Source organism: Dasypus novemcinctus, chromosome 6, assembly GCF_030445035.2.
Source record: "Dasypus novemcinctus isolate mDasNov1 chromosome 6, mDasNov1.1.hap2, whole genome shotgun sequence".
NCBI lineage: Eukaryota > Metazoa > Chordata > Mammalia > Cingulata > Dasypodidae > Dasypus > Dasypus novemcinctus.
In genome coordinates, this window is record NC_080678.1 from 82,494,375 (window position 1) to 82,510,934 (window position 16,560).

The following is a 16,560-nucleotide window of genomic DNA, read 5'->3' on the forward strand; positions in this document are numbered from 1 at the left end:
TACATAGAGTCCCCTTCTTCAGATTCTCCTTGGAACTAGTTTTTACATTTTACTAATTCCCTCACTAATTAGTTAGATAAACAAAATAGTTGATCAAACTCTGTCATTTTATATTTATATGAGAATCATGATAATACTTTTTAAAAATTTATCCTCTAAAACACAAAACTAAATCTGATGAGGGGCTGAAAAATAGGAATTTTCATATATTAAATTTATCTAAAATATACTTGTAATAAAAATAGGTAAACAATATAAATAGGCAATTTACAGAAAGGCACATTAGAAAATCTAACATTTAAATAAAAGATACACTATATCATTAATAATCACTGAGACATGCAAAAGAAAACAATGTGATACCATTTTAAATAATCAGAATGACAAAATCAAAGTCCGAAAATATCAAGTATTGGCAAGAATATGAAGGGGAATTATATTCTTATACAGTCATATATTCATAAATATATACTATGTACATTCATATACAATTGTGGAAAGCAATTTTGCAGCTTCTGGTATATAAAATCTGCATATCTTATAACTCAACAATTCTAGTTCTTTGGGTTAGCCTTAAAAGACTTTTGTGAAGGAAAGACTCCTCTGGAATAATTGTATAAGGAACTTTGAAAATCTTTTCCTCTGTAAAAGCAATGAGAACACTGGCAAAATTAGTCAAAATCAACTTTTTCATAGCTCTGTAAATTAACTAAAGTCTTGAAAAATCTGAGGAGCGTGTATTAAGGGAAAATGGCTGAATCTTGATAAGAAAAATGAGCTTTATGGCATATTAACTTGCTCTAATCCCATTCTCCTCTCTCCAATCCTACAGCAGCCTTGAAAACCAATAGCTTCACAACTACAGTCTTGTGAAAACCAGCAGCCGAGCAGCCACTGGAAGAGGCAGAATGGTTTGGAGCTCCCCCAAAGCCCCAGAGGACTGTCATTACTTGAACTGTATGGAGTCTCCTTGAAAAGCTTCATTCTTTGGACTTGTCTTTATTTGGCCTGCCCCAGAGCTCACTCTGTACAAAGAGCTCTATGTCTAAGGCATTTGTCAAAAACTATCAGCAGCAGTTGTTTAACATAACAGTTGCCTGAGGCAGCACCACTAGTTGAGGCCAACAACAGGCTGACCAAAAAACTTAGAAGGAAAATTTGGGGAATGAGATAGCCATATGCAATTATGAAAAGCTTCCAACATTTTCCCAGGGGTCTAGAAGGCCGTCCACAAACCCAGCAAAGACCTCAGAATGTCCTAATATTTCAACCTCTGGCTGACTTTAGGTTCTGCACAAGGGAAAAAGTGAAGGCCTAAGGCAGAGTGGCAAATTGCTGGCCAGAATATTGAATACATGGCCCAACACACAAAAAAAAGATCCCTTCAGCAAAAGCTGGGAGAATTAATGACATTTAAGGAAATCTCTGTCCAAGCATTAGCTGACCACTAAGCTAGCCAATCAGAAACTTCAGTGGCTGCACCCAACAGTGAATACAGACTTTACAGAATTAGTCCAGGAAAGTCACTAGACAAATAGCAACAACAATAAACTGCAACAACAACAAACCCTGGGGGTGGGAGACATCTAATTTCCAGAGTTGCCAAATTGAATTATGTAAAATGTCCAGTTTTTAATAAAAATTATGAAAAATGGAAACAGTAAATTATAGACCATACAGGAAGAAAACAGCCAATCAACTATGTTACTGAGGAAGCCCAGATGTTGGACTTAACTAGACAAATACCTGCTATCAGCTTTTATAAATATATTCAAATCTAAAGGAAACCATGTCTAAAGAATGAAAGGAAAGTATAATGATATCTAACCAAATAGAGAATACCAATAAGAGATAGAAATTGTACAAAACTTAAAAAGTTGAATAGAATTCTGGAGTTGAAAGATACAATAACTTAAATGAAATCAGATATGACCTAGCAGAAGAAAAAAATCACTGAACTTGACGACAGGTCAATTAAAATAATCCAGTCTGAGGAACAAAAATAAAAAGAATGAAGAAAAATGAACAGAGCCGGAGGGTACTGTGGGACACCATCAATCACATTATGGGAGTTCCAGAAGAAGAGAGAGAAAAGGGGGCAGAAAGAATATTTGAAGAAACAATCACCTAAAACTTTCCAAATTTGATAAAAAACATAAATCAACATATCTAAGAGGCTCAACAAATTCCAAGTAGTTATAAACTCAAAAAGAACACTTGTCAAAATGTCAAAAGACAAAGAGAGGGAAGCAGCTATGGCTCAAGCAATTGAGTTCCCATTTACCATTTGGAGGACCTGGGTTCTATCTGTGGGACCTCCTGGTAAAAAAAAGAAAAAAGGGGTCCCAGACCTGCATGGAAAGGTGCAAGGCACCAAAAAGATGATGACATAACCAGACTGAAAAAAAAAAAAAAGAGGTAACCTTGAAAGCAACAAGAGAAAAGAGCAACATATCATGTACAAGGGATTCTCAATAAGATTAGCAACTAACTGCTCATCAGAAATAATGAAGGTCAGAAGGAGGTGGGATGACATATTTAAAGTGCTGAAAGAAAAGGACTGTCAAGTAACTCTATATCTGGCAAAACTACTCTTGAAAAACAAATGAGAAAATAACACATTCCCAGATAAAACCTAAGAGGATTCATTACTAGCAGATCTATTTCCTGTAAGAAATAATATAGGAAGTCCTTCAGGCTTAAATGAAAGCACTACACATAGAAAGGACTCAAATCTATACAAAGAAATAGAGATTGCCAATAAAAGTAAATACATGGGTAACTGTAAAGGACAGTATAAATATATTTTTGTTATCCTTTTCTTCTCTTATCTGATTTAAAAATCAATTGCTTAAAACAATAATTTTTAAAGCATTGATGGGTTTTATAACAAACATAATTTCTACATCAATAATAATACAAAGGCAAGGGGAAAGAATGGAGCTATTGGATGAAAATTTTTGGATACTATTGAAATCAAGTTGGTATTAATCCAAACTAGATTGCTTTAATTAAGATATTAATTTTAATCCCCAGGGCAATCACTAAGAAACCACTAAGAAAATAACTGTATATGTATTAAAAGAAACAAGGAATTAAAATGATATAATAGAAAAATCTAACACAAAAAGGCATTAATGAGGAAGAAAGTAATAAAAAGACATAAAAAAAACAGCAAAATCACAGACATAAACCCTTCCTTAGCCGTTAATTATGCTAAATGAAAAATCACTAAACACTTCAATCAAAAGGCAGAGACTGACAGGATAAAAGAAAACATGAATGAACTATGTTGTCTACGGGAGGAGCACTGCTGGGAAGTTAAGGATATTGTCAGCAGCCATCTCCCAGCCCTTGCCTACCCTCCTTTCCCCCTCTTGCTTGTTGCATGCAGATGTTTCGATGTTTACATTTCACAGCTCAAGAGAGAAACACTAGATCTAATGGAAGGGCCTAATTATGCCTTGAACCTGAAACTGGGAACAAGTAGCCCCACCTGCTTCCCAGGAATGGGAACTCTGTACAAAGGTTACTTGATACATGCTCTTTGCTCAGGCACAGGGTCCCTTCATCCTGGGGTATATAAAAACCCAACCCTTGAGGTATAAAAAACTCTTGTCCAACATGTAGCAGAGTGTGCAGAGCTACCATCTACCAACCCAAACCCAAGCAGTCCCTGAGGGACCAGCCAGGTTGGAAGCATTTCCCCTGCTCTTTTGGACACATGCTGTGTGAGTAATAAAAGTAGCCATTTGCTGAGAATTTCTGTTGTGCCTGAGCCTGTGTTCCCACAATACACCACATAGCAGCTCACTCCACAGATTTGGGTGCAGTGAGTACCATCCATGGGGAAGTAGGGAATGGGTTGATCTTTTGGCAATTCTTTTTTATTTCTTGTGCATAAGTTTTATATAGAAACATCTTGAGCAACACAGGACCCACGGCTATGTGGGCTAACTCAACTGTTGCCCCCACTCTACCATACTGAGTAGAGATACCAAACTGCAGCTGTGGGACTGAGGGCATGCTATCTCCATCCTTTGGGGGAATGATGGTGATAAGTGGGATTCTGAGAATCTCCCCATGAATGCCAGGAAGTTGGCTACCGGTTCCATGCCAAGATCAATGAGGTTGGGGCTTCCACTACCCAGGATGCACAACCCTGGCTCATAATCTCTGTTTTCATTCTGGAACCAGGCATTCCTGCACTCAAGCCACTCAGACTGATCTTGAGATTAATGTGAGGTCAGTCAATATTCAGGAAACTATTGGAACCCGGAGGTGATAACGAAAAAATGAGTTTTTACGGAGGAGATATAGGATGTATAAGATAGATATTGACAGAAGCCTGGAGAGGATCTACCCTCATGGCTGTCCCAACTTTATGAGGACACCACTACCACTCAGATCAACCAGGTTGAATGGAGGAGTCTGGGCCTCCTCAGACTCTTAGTTGATTGGAGTTGAGGGAGGAGGGGGTGGGGCAGGAATGGTTGATGGTGCAGCTGCTCCTGTACCACAGCCACAGCCTTGTTTGACTGGATCCTTCAGAGAATCAGATGAGCATATCTCACTCTGGGTGACCCTCCAAAATCCAAGCCTCGGAGTAACAAGGAGGAAGCCATGGTCACACTGTTGCAGTGTTGCAACTGGGTGTTGGCATGTGGACATTCCACCCCTGCCAGAGAGATTTCCCCCTCATCAGATTCCCATTTTGCTGTGATACACAGATGATTTTTATTAGAAAGGGGTCCCCAGAATTGGGTGACTAGCTAGATCTCCTCACCCCAGGGTTTCCTCTGAGAGACACAATTGGCATTTATTGTACCCTTTCTGCATGGGAAAGGGTTCCTATAATAGGAGGATGGCTGCTATGGTATCTGACTGAGGATCCAGACCAGTGGGTGGCAATGCCCACCTGTTAGCAAATCCTGAGACCTGCAGGATGGGTCAGAGGTCACCCCTTCCTCTCAGGGCTGCCACTTACCAAGCAAAGTTCTTGTGGCTACTAGAGCAAGAGGTCCCAAAGGACACCAGAGATGAGATTTCCCATGGAGAACTTTTGGAAAAATATAAACTAGAAGGAGGTCATGGGCTCAACAGAGACAACTTGCCCCTGCCTGATCTCCTTCCCACAATCCCCAGATACAAGCAGTTGAAGAGGAAATCCTGAAGATTTCCTGCCTCTCCCTTTGGTCCCAACTGAGGAATGCCCTGGAAGGACCTCTTTACCTAGACTTGACTAAATTAAAAGTGGTTTAGGGAAGCGGATTTGGCCCAACTGATAGGGCGTCTGCCTACCACATGGGAGGTCCAGGGTTCAAACCCAGGGCCTCCTGACCAGTGTGGTGATCTGCTCCATGTACAGTGCTGATGTGCACAAGGAGTGCCATGACATGCAAGGGTGTCCCCTGCTTAGAGAAGCCCCACATGCAAGGAGTGCGCCACATAAGGAGAGCCACCAGAGACACAGATTCCTGGTGCCCGCTGACAAGAACACAAGTGGACACAGAAGAACACACAGTGAATGGACACAGAGAGCAGACAACTGCAGGGGGCGGGGGGAAAGAAATAAATAAGTCTTTAAAAAAAAAAAGGCCTAGCAGTGGGGTGAAGGGCCCCACCCACCACCCCACCACCCAGGGGACCAAAAGTCATATGACCCATGTCTGTACAATTTAGGGCAGTGAACAAACCTTTATGGAACTCCTAGATACACATGCCCAGAGCACCATCATTCCAGGAGATACAGATGGGCATGGGCAACAAATAGCATTGGGAGGTTTCAGGCATCCCACAGTGGTATGGGGAGAGGAGGTTACTGCTACCCCATAGGTTAGTCCCTTTGGCTCCTTGAACACCTCGGGTTGTGTTTCCCAATGGGTAATGCATTATAGGGATTGACATTTTGCACTGCTGTATATTCCAGTGATGCTTATGTGGATATGCTTTCCTGCCCCATCGAATGTTGGCCATCATAGTTGGGTAAGTGATGGAACGTGCATCTCCTTGCTGCATTGCCCAACAAAGGCAATATCACCTCCAGTGGGGAAAAGGATATTACTGAACTCATAAAGAAAATTCTATCTGCAAATGTCCTGTTTCACTACCTCTGCCTATAATAGCCTGGTATGGCCAGTGAAAAAGGCGAGTAGAGCATGGTGGCTGACTATAGGCTATTGGGCTTGAGTGCAAAAGTGCCCCCTTTGGTACCCGCGGTCCCAGGCACTGTGCTATTTGCATATTGGCCCCAGCATATTCTTCATCTTGTTGTCTTCCTGGCACTCCTATATCATGTGACAGAAAGCAGATACTTTCCACTGATGAAAAGAGGAGGAGCAGGCCCCGCAAGAGATAAAAGCAGCTGTTTCAGTCACCCTGCCTATAGGACCTTTAAAGTGTAGAGTCCATTCTAGCTACAGGTTTCTGCCACTTGGACCCACACTAACTGGTCCCTCTGGCAGAAGAAGGGAGCAATAGGAAATCACAGACCCCTGGATTTTTGGACCAAGAAGTTTCCAGGTGCACCCCAGCACCATTCCCCCTTTGAGAGGTAACTTCCGGCATCATATTGAGCCTTGGTGGAAATGGAAAGAATTACTAAACACAGCCAGATCCTCCTGAAGTCAGAAATCCCCATCATTTCCTGGGCCCTAGGACCTGGCCAATCAGAACACCCACCCAAGCAATACCTAACAACAGAGTATCATCAAAAGGAAGTGGTATATTCAGGATCATCCTCACCTGGGCCCCCAGGGAGTGACCTGCTTGAGTGAAAGGGGGGCAAAGAGCCCCTTAACAACGATCCTATTGCAACACCAGATGAGGACCCTTTTCTCCCTACATTGGTTCTTGAGGACTCCAACTCAAGGATACTCAGCACTGGTTCAGTGATGGATTAGCCAAACTGAAGACATCTGGCATCCACTGGCAGCAGCCAGTTTCCTTGCCTTGGGCAGACTATATACTACCTTTGGCACTGGAAAAAGTGCCCAATGGGCCAAAATAAGAGCAGTCCTCTTAGCTCTGGAACACTCAGACCCAAGCGCCCTTGTGTACCTGTTTACTTACTCACAGGCAATTTCCAATGGCTGAGATTGGAGAATTAAAGGTTCCTTGGGTGAAGCGGACTTAGCCCAATGGATAGGGCATCTGCCTACCACATGGGAGGTCCGCGGGTCAAACCCCAGGCCTCCTTGACCTGTACGGAGCTGGCCCATGTGCAGTGCTGATGCGCGCAAGAAGTGCCCTGCCATGCACGGGTGTCCCCCGCGTAGGGGAGCCCCATGCGCAAGAAGTGTGCCCCATAAGGAGAGCCACCCAGCGCAAAAGAAAGTACAGCCTGCCCAAGAATGGCGCTGCACACACAGAGAGCTGACACAATAAGATGATGCAACAAAAAGAAACACAGATTCCTGGTGCCGCTGATAAGGATAGAAGTGGTCACAGAAGAACACACAGCTAATGGACAGAGAGCAGACAACTGGGGGGTGGAGGGGAGGTGATGGGGAGAGAAATTTTTTAAAAATCTTAAAAAAAAAAGGTTCCTTGGTATGGGGAAGAGACCTTTGGAAACAATTGGAAGCACAGAAAGACACCATCTATATTACCCATGTTGACGCACATGATGCATATTAACATCATTGTAATGACCTAGCTGAAAAAGGATGCACAGAACTGCTTTTTACCCCCGATGAGGCCAGAGATCTTCCTGAAGATGAGGACAATAAACTTACCCTTGTTGACATCCATGAAATAGCTGAACTTCCCAAGACTGTTTCCATTGCTGGGTGGATCCACTACTAAATTCAATGCCATGAAATGATGGGCCCAGACACAGAGCACTCTCTCAAAAAGGAAAAGAAAAAAAAAAAAAGGCCCAATCTGCCATTTACCATTTGAGAAATTCAACGATAAGCCAAAGCTCAAACGGGGCATTAAGGGGCTACTCTCAGGGAAGCCATACCAGGCCGTTCATGGAAAGTGAACCACCGGCCTTCCCTCACTATCCCAATGTATGACCTATGCTTTGGTTATAATAGAGACCTACTCAGGCTGTGGCCTTGCCATTCCAGTTCATCATGAGGACAAGGTACATAAATGGGATACTTCGGAAAAGCAGCTCTGCCACCATTTCAGGTACCCAAATGACATCTCCTCTGACACAAACCACAATATTAAATCCACACATTTATGGCCAATTTATTTTTGTCAAGGGAGCCAAGGCCACTCAATGGAGGAAGAAAAGTCTTTACAACAAATGGTATTGGGAAAACAGGATATCCACAAGTAAAAGAATTAAGTTGGACTACTCTCTCACACTATATACAAAAATTAACTCAAAATGGACCAACAACCTAAATAGAAACACTAAAACTACAAAACTCTTAGAAGAAAACATGGGGAAACATCTTCAAGATTTGTATTTGGGTACCCAAAGTACAAACAACTATAGAAGAAATAGTTAAATCGGGTTTTTCAAAATTAAAAATTTTGAGCATCAAAGGACATTTATCAAGAAAGTGAAAAGACAGCAATCTAATGGGAAATGTATTTGGAAATCATACAGCTAATAAGGGTTTAAAATCCAGCATATATAAAGAAATCTAATAACTCAACAAGAAAAAGACCAAAACAAAAAACAATTTTAAAAATGATTTGAGGGGAGTGGATGTGGCTCAAGCAGCTGAACACCTGCTTCCCACATGGGAGGTACCAGGCTGGGTTCCCAGCGCCTCCTAGAAAAAAACAAACAAAAACAAACAACAAGCAAAACAAATGAAAAAGCCAGTTGAGGGGAGCCGATGTAGCTCAGTGGTTGAGCACCTTTTTCCCACATAGGAGGTTCCTGGGTTCAATCGCCAGCCTCCAGAACATGCAGCAGATGAACACAGAGAGCAGAGAGCGAGCGCAGGCAGCAGGGGGTGGGGGGTGGGATAAATTAAAAGAAAAAAACAGGACAAAGAACAAACAGTTTACTGAAAAGAAAATATAAATAGCTCTTAAATTAAAAGAGAATTCTAATTCTACCACTATACAGACTAACATACAGCAGATCCCTCTCTAGCAACAAATAGAAAAATTACTGGATAAAACAGAAGAGCAATCATACTCAAAGCTTTCTTTTAATATAAAGCCCAGGTCAAAAGGAACAAATGAACATCCCACGGTGTCAGAATTAGCAATGGGAACTCAATACACAAGGGATAAGCTTATGAGCTGATGCTGTGTCAAAACAAGGAACTATCAGATCCAGATAATCTTACAGAGACAGGAAGTATGGCCGTGTGCCCATGAGATTATGGGGCTCGAATTGGGACTTCTGGGGGAAAAAAAAAAAAAAAACAGACCTGGAAGGGCAATGCTTCTTCAAATGTCAGAACAAAGGAGCATTCTACAAGTTTAAAATGATGAAAGAAATCTAGAAGAACGAGATATAACTATTTTAAAAATGGAAAAACTTTTGGATAACAAAGGAATAACTCAAATTCTAAATAAAGAATAAACTGAGGGAGAAGCAGATGTGGCTCAAGTGACTGGACCCCTTATGAGGTCCAGGGTTTAAATCCCAAGGCCTCCTGGTGAAGGCAAGCTGGCCCAAGTGGAGGTCTGGCCCACATGGAGTGATGACCCATGCAAGAGTGGATGCAACAAAAAGAAACACAGAATTACAGATGCAAGAAAAAGAAGGTCCTAGGGAAGCGGACTTGGCCCAGTGGTTAGGGCATCCATCTACCACATGGGAGGTCCGCGGTTCAAATCCCGGGCCTCCTTGACCTGTGTGGAGCTGGCCCATACGCAGTGCTGATGTGCGCAAGGAGTGCCCTGCCACGCAGGGGTGTCCCCCGAATAGGGGAGCCCCACACGCAAGGAGTGTGCCCCGTAAGGAGAGCCGCCCAGCGCAAAAGAAGTGCAGCCTGCCCAGGAATGGCTCCGCACACACGGAGAGCTGACACAACAAGATGACGCAACAAAAAGAAACACAGATTCCTGGTGTCGCCTGACAAGAATACAAGCGGACACAGAAGAACACACAGCGAATGGACACAGAGAGCAGACAATAGGGGGGTTAGGGGGAGAAGGGGAGAGAAAGAACTAAAAAAAGAAAAAGGAAAAAAAGAAAAAGGAAAGAAAAAGAAAAAGAAGGTCCTCATGCTTTCTGTCTGTCTGGTTGTGGCAGCCAAGATTGAATGGGGTAACACAGGAAATTCTAAAAACATGGGGAAGGGGAAATAATCTTTGCAACTCAGAAATAAACATAAAAACAGCAGCAACAACAAATACATATATATGTATTTTTGAAAAAAAAGAGACACACACAGAGGAGAGACAATAAGAGAGGGAGCTGAGGTGGCCAAGTGACTGAGCATCTCTCTCCCACTCCAGAAGGTCCCAGGATCGGTTGCTGGCATCATCTAAAAAGAAGACAGGCAGACATAGAAGAACACACAGCAAATCGACACAGAGAGCAGACCGCGAGCGCAAACAATGAGTTGGGGGTAGATAAATAAATCTTTAGAAAAAAAATAAGCTGGAAGAAAACATGACAAACGAAAAGTTTACAAATTTTAAAAGATGTTATTTTTCTTTATATATAAATAATTTAAACAAACCAATAAAGAAAAAACTAAGACCTACAGGAAAAATAAATAAATAAAAGGCAGGTTTAATTATCAAAATTAGCAAAAACAAAGAGAATTTTGTCACGGAAATTCAAAGTTGAAGAGAAGGCAATCAACAGATCTACCTGATACAGTTGTGTGGTTTGTTCACTGGTAGGGTGACCAACTGCCCCAGTTTGCCTGGGACGGTCCCAGTTTTAGTACTGAAGCCCTGTGTCCTGGGAACCCCCTAAGTCCCAGACAACCTGGGCAGTTGCTGCACAAATTTAAGGGGTCATTCATATACATGGTACTGGCAATGAACCAGGTGGGAGTACTTATTGATTACTACGGTCCTTTTAGCAAGCAATTTGGAAATATCAAGAACCTCAAAAGACCTATACCCATATGTAGAAATTTGGCCTGAGGAAATAATCTGGAATTATATGTAGACATTTGGCCTAAAGAGATAAACCTGAAATTTAGAGAAAGTTTTGTATAATAAAACACACTGTACAAAATCCACAAAATATATGCATAAAAATAATCCAAATAGAAATTCACCAAAACGGTGACAATTTTTAATATTTTACATTTTTCCTGCCATAGGTATATATTTATTAATATAACGGGCATATAATTCATAATGTGTTATATAATTATATATAAATTATAAACATAAATATGTATCTAAAACACAAACAAACTTTCTTTCTTAAGCCTAAAATAAATGTCAGCCATTAACCAAGCTATAATATGAATGCAAATTTAGCAGGTGAAGAAGAGAAGGTCATGAGTGGAGACATATTTGAATTCCATTAATATCTGGCAATACAGCTTTACCTCTCCAACTGATGGAACTTGCAGACCAACCATGTAGTTCTGCAAGGGTCCCAGGGGAATGAAGGACTCAGGTACTGAGTAGGCAGCCTCCAATGTGACCTTCAGTAGATTGCCTCCTAAGATCTGGGCTGTGGTCAATAATGGCTCTGATACAAATACTTTCACTTCAAGACTACATTGCTGCAAAAGAATAAAATTATACAGTTTTTGGGGAGCAGCTGTAGCTCAGTGGTTAAGCATCTGCTTCTCTTGTGTGAAGTCCTGGGTTCAATCTCTGTTACCTCCTTAAAAAAAAAAAGCAGTTTAAAAAAAAAAAGCAGTTTAAAAAAAAATTGCCAGAGCTTCCCCCTTCTTTCTTCCTTTTTTTTTTTTTTTAAACACATTACCTCATTTGAATCACACAGCACTGTTCAAGGTAATAAGAACAAGTTTAATTATTTTCAAGCAGAACCCTGAAATAATATTCTTCAGGTCCTGTGAACTAGAGATAGAACCAAGAACAGAACATTATCCCTTAATGAGAGCCCTTCCCACTCTACCATACTGGGATCAAGTATTTATACAAATACACATAGAAGAGGATTGGAAGGTTCTATACTGAAATGTTCCTAGTAGTTACACATAAGTAAATGAGATTTGGGTGCTTTTTTGCTAGCCTATATTTTATGATTATTTTTGTAATTAAAAAAAAATATATAGTGTTTTTGTTTCTGTTTTTAAAGATTTATTATTTATTTATTTCTCTCTTCTTCCCCCACCCCGTTGTCTGCTTTCTGTGTCCATTCACTGTGTGTGTTCTTCAGTGTCTGCTTGTACTCGTCAGTGGCACTGGGAATCTGTACCTTTTTTTGTTGCGTCATCTTGCTGTGTCAGCTTTCTGTGTGTGGTGCCACATTTGGGTGGGCTGAGCTTTTTTCGCGCAGAGTGGCTCTTCTTACGGGGCGCACTCCTTGAGCGTGGGGCTCCCCTATGCGGGGGACACTCCTGCGTGGCACGGCACTCCTTGCACACATCAGCACTGCACATGGGCCAGTTCACCACACGGGTCAGGAGGCCCTGTGTTTGAACCTTGGACCTCCCATGCGGTAGGCAGATGCCCTATCTGTTGGGCCACATCCACTTCCCATATATAGTGTTTTAAGAAAACATTTTTTCAAATGTATATATCTAAATTTGTATATATGAATATATAAATGAAATTTTCACACACAATACAATACAAAATTAAAACAATTGCTTACTATGTACTAGGCACTTTTACAACACTAGGGATAAAAAGATGAGGAGGACATCGTCCTGTTCCATCATGGAATTCATGTTATAGTACATGTTTATGATAAATGCTATAATAGGAACCTGCACAAAATGCTATACAGTCAAGGAGCACCAAGAAGGAACTGAATAATTAATTATTGGGATGGGAAGAGTAAGGGACAGTGACGTCTGAGTTGACTTTTGCAGGTTGAATAGGAGTTTGCGATCTGGATAAGCAGAGGAAGGAAAGAGAAAATAATTCTAGACTGAAAGAACAGTGTAAAGGGTGACTGAAAAAGCATGGTATGTTCAGTTCTGGTGTAAGTAGTTTAGGATTCTAGAACATAAAACACAAGGCAGGTAGTGCTGGGAGATGAAGTTGAAAAGATGGCAAGCTCCCCTATCAAGGGTGTTGTATACCTGCTAAGGAGTCTGGATTTTTAACATATAAAAAGTGAGCAAATCTATGAACCACACAGTACTAAGCAAGGAAAGAGATGTGATCAGACTCACATTTAAGTCACCTGGTAAGCACTGGGAAGGAGGCAAGGGCAGTTACAAAGCTACTTGTAGTGTTCCAGGTAAGAAATGATGAGGCAAGATATAGGAATGGAGCAGAGAAGAAAGAGTCTAAAGATACTTAAGAGAAAGAAAAGGCTGGATTTTACAGAAAGTGGATCTAAGGATTGGTTGTAGTTAGCATCTGAGGGAGCAGTCATAGATGTAACAAGTTCTCTATCCTTTGATTTAAAGGCTGTGTGACACCACAGATCAAAATAACCAAGATAAAAGGAAGAGTAGGTTTTGATAGAAGATACTGAGTTTAGTGCTGGAAATGTTGAATTTTAGATGTCTATTGGATATCATTATAGAGAAATCCAGGAGGAGATTGTAAAGTCTGATATTCTGGAATTCAGGAAAGGGGTCTGAGCTGGATTGTTAAATTATAAGTTTTCAACTTACTGTTGATTGTTAAAATCATGGAATACAAGATATTCTCCCCCCTAGGAGTAGGAACATAGATTGAGAAGGGAAGGTGGTCAAGGACAGAACCATAGTACTTAAGAGAAAGGAAGGGAAGTGCAAGGACTTGGCCCAATGGATAGAGTGGCCGCCTACCACATGGGAGGTCTGCAGTTCAAACCCCGGGCCTCCTTGACCTGTGTGGAGCTGGCCCATGCACAGTGCTGATGCACACAAGGAGTGCCCTGCCACACAGGGGTGTCCCCCGCATAGGGGAGCCCCACGAGCAAGGAGTGCACCCCATTAGGATAGCCACCCAGCGCGAAAGAAAGTGCAGCCTGCCCAGGAATGGTGCCGCACACACGGAGAGCTGACACAACAAGATGACTCAACAAAAAGAAACACAAATTCCTGGTGCTGCTGATAAGGATAGAAGCAGTCACAGAAGAACACACAGCGAATGGACACAGAGAAAAGACAACTGGGGGGGGGGAGAAATAAATAAAAATAAATAAAAAATCTTAAAAAAAAAAGAGACAGGCAAAGGAAAGAAATCTGGTACAGGAGCCTAAGAAGGTACTATCAGTGGCCAGTGAGGAGGAAATTGGAATGCCAAGATGGTGGAGGGGGATTGGTTTTAAGAAGGGAAGGAGGGAAGCTGATGTGGCTCAGTGGTTGAGTATCGGCCTCCCACATATGAGGTCCTTGGTTCAATCTCTGGGCCCCAGTACCTTAAAAAAAAAAAACCAAGTTTATTAAAACCAAAAGAAATTTAAAAAGAAATTTAAAAAAATATAAGAAGGGGAGGCATATGACCTTGAGAGGATAAGTAAAAGGGCCCCGAGACTTCTAACTCATTATTACTCAGCCTGGAAGTTGAACTGGAATCTCCTTTTAAATTACAGGTTTAGGGAAGTGGATGTGGTTCTAGCAGCTGTGTGTCTGCCTAACACATGGGAGATCCTGGGCTCAGTTCCCTGTACTTCCTAAAGAAGCAAGACAGCAAGACAGCAAGACATAGTGAGCTAATGTGATGGGTTGGTGCAACAAGATGTCAAGCAGAGGTGGCTCAAGTGATTGGGTGACTCCTTCCTGCACGGGAAGTCCTGGGTTCAATTCCCAGTGCCTCCTAAGAAGAAGATAAACAGAGAGCAGACAGAGCACAAACAATGGGGGTGAGGGTGGGGGGTGCAATAAAGAAATAAAATAAATCTTTTTAAAAAATTACAGGTTTATGTCATTTTAGTCTCTGAATCTTGAAAATACCTAGTACAGATGCTGAAATTATAAATTTGTGAAAACTCTCAAGCAAATGGAAATTAACTGTTACATATTTTTGCTTGAGTTTATAAAAAAAGTAAACACAGAAATACTATGAGCAAAGATCATGAGGGCTGGCAATGCATTTGACTAACTTCTTTTTTTCATAGGTTTTGAGAGAAAATCAACAGTACATAGACTGGAAGACTGGACCAAGGAACTTAGACTAAGCACAAATATATACTCCCTTCTACCCCCAAATCACATGGAATGACAGAAAGATGACGTGATGGTTAGACTAATGTGTTAACTCGGCCAAATAATGGTGCCTAGTTGTTTTGGTCAAGCAAGTACTGGGCTAATAGTAATTAAGAGCATTTCATGGACTTTAATTATCAGTGAGTTGATTGCATAGATGGTTGGTTACATCAACAATCAAGTAAGGAGATTGCCCATCAGCAATAAGTGACATCCAATGAGTTGAAGGCCTTAAAGGGAGAAGTGATTTCAACACTCAGAGAGAGAATTCCCATCTCTACTTCAGACAGCCAGTGTCTCCTGGGAACTCTTCAAGGACCTTCATCAGAGCTCCTGGTTCGCAGCCTGCCCCGAGTAATTTTGACTTGTGTATTCCCATGGTTGTATGAGACAATTTTATAAAATCTCATACTATTTACAGACATCTCCTGTCGGTTCTGTTTCTCTAGAGAGCCCTGACTAATACAGCTAATGAATGATATTTTCATAACCAACAAAGAATAATTCTGAAAAACAAAAAATGCCATCATGGACTACACATTTTTAGGACTTCGTGAAAGATAGGAAGCAAATAAAATCAGATCTATAAAGAAATAAGAAGCAAAAGGAGCCCCAGGGGAATTATCAGAATGGTTAAATAGGGAACTGCATTTGGAAGAGTTAGGTGATTGGAGCCCTCCTCTCTCCTTTACAGAGGGCAGCTGTTGTATCTGCTGTCAGGGTACTTGGACCAGAGAGGCAGAGCTATGCCTTAAGAACCTACTGATCCTAAAAAGGAATGGGAAATACAGCCCAGAAGACAAAGTAGTCACACAGTATACCAGGCCACAGTTCTCCCTCTTCCCATAACTAAAGGCAGGCTACCATATAAGAAAGTGTGTTAGGTGCTTTCATGCACTATTTAATTTAATCCATTAAAACATGGCTTAAAAGGTGTATCTGCAGTTAAGGCTTCCCTACATCTACCCCTGGGCAAAGAAACCAATACTACTCTATGCCTTTGTGTCCCTAGCCTCCTCCCACCCACCACATAACACTGGGTTATAATTAGTGATTTGTAGAGCATGGGCTCCTGGAAGGTAGGACACTGCCTATTTCATCATTGTTTCCCAGAACCTAGCCCTACGTGGGCCTGTGAAAAGAAGATGCTTAATGAATTGAACATGAATGAATTGCACCTTAATAGCACAGTCTTGTTAGATTACATGGCAAGATGAAATGAGAGTTAAAACTCCAATTACCTTTACCCCTGGTCGAAGAGTTTCTAGGGGCGAGCTTGGCACAGGGTGCAATGGGACCGCCGTTTCAAATGAACTCTGTCCTGCAACAAGAAGACTAAGTGAAATCAAAAAAGGAAGGCCTAAATTAGTACTACAGCAGA

The 16,560-nt window shown here is 41.5% G+C and overlaps 1 protein-coding gene across 4 annotated transcripts in view; it reads right to left on the reverse strand.

Moving 5' to 3' along the window:
* Positions 1 to 16,560, reverse strand: part of CFAP70 (cilia and flagella associated protein 70) — a 151,519-nt gene that overhangs the window by 126,349 nt on the left and 8,610 nt on the right. For all 4 annotated transcript variants that reach the window (XM_058299008.2, XM_058299007.2, XM_012531118.4 and 1 more), the window contains exons 5-6: positions 16,421 to 16,500; positions 11,445 to 11,624 (exon numbers count right to left, since the gene is read on the reverse strand). In XM_058299008.2, coding sequence (XP_058154991.1) covers positions 11,445 to 11,624; positions 16,421 to 16,500 — 260 coding nt within the window. The remainder of the gene's footprint in view (positions 1 to 11,444; positions 11,625 to 16,420; positions 16,501 to 16,560) is intronic.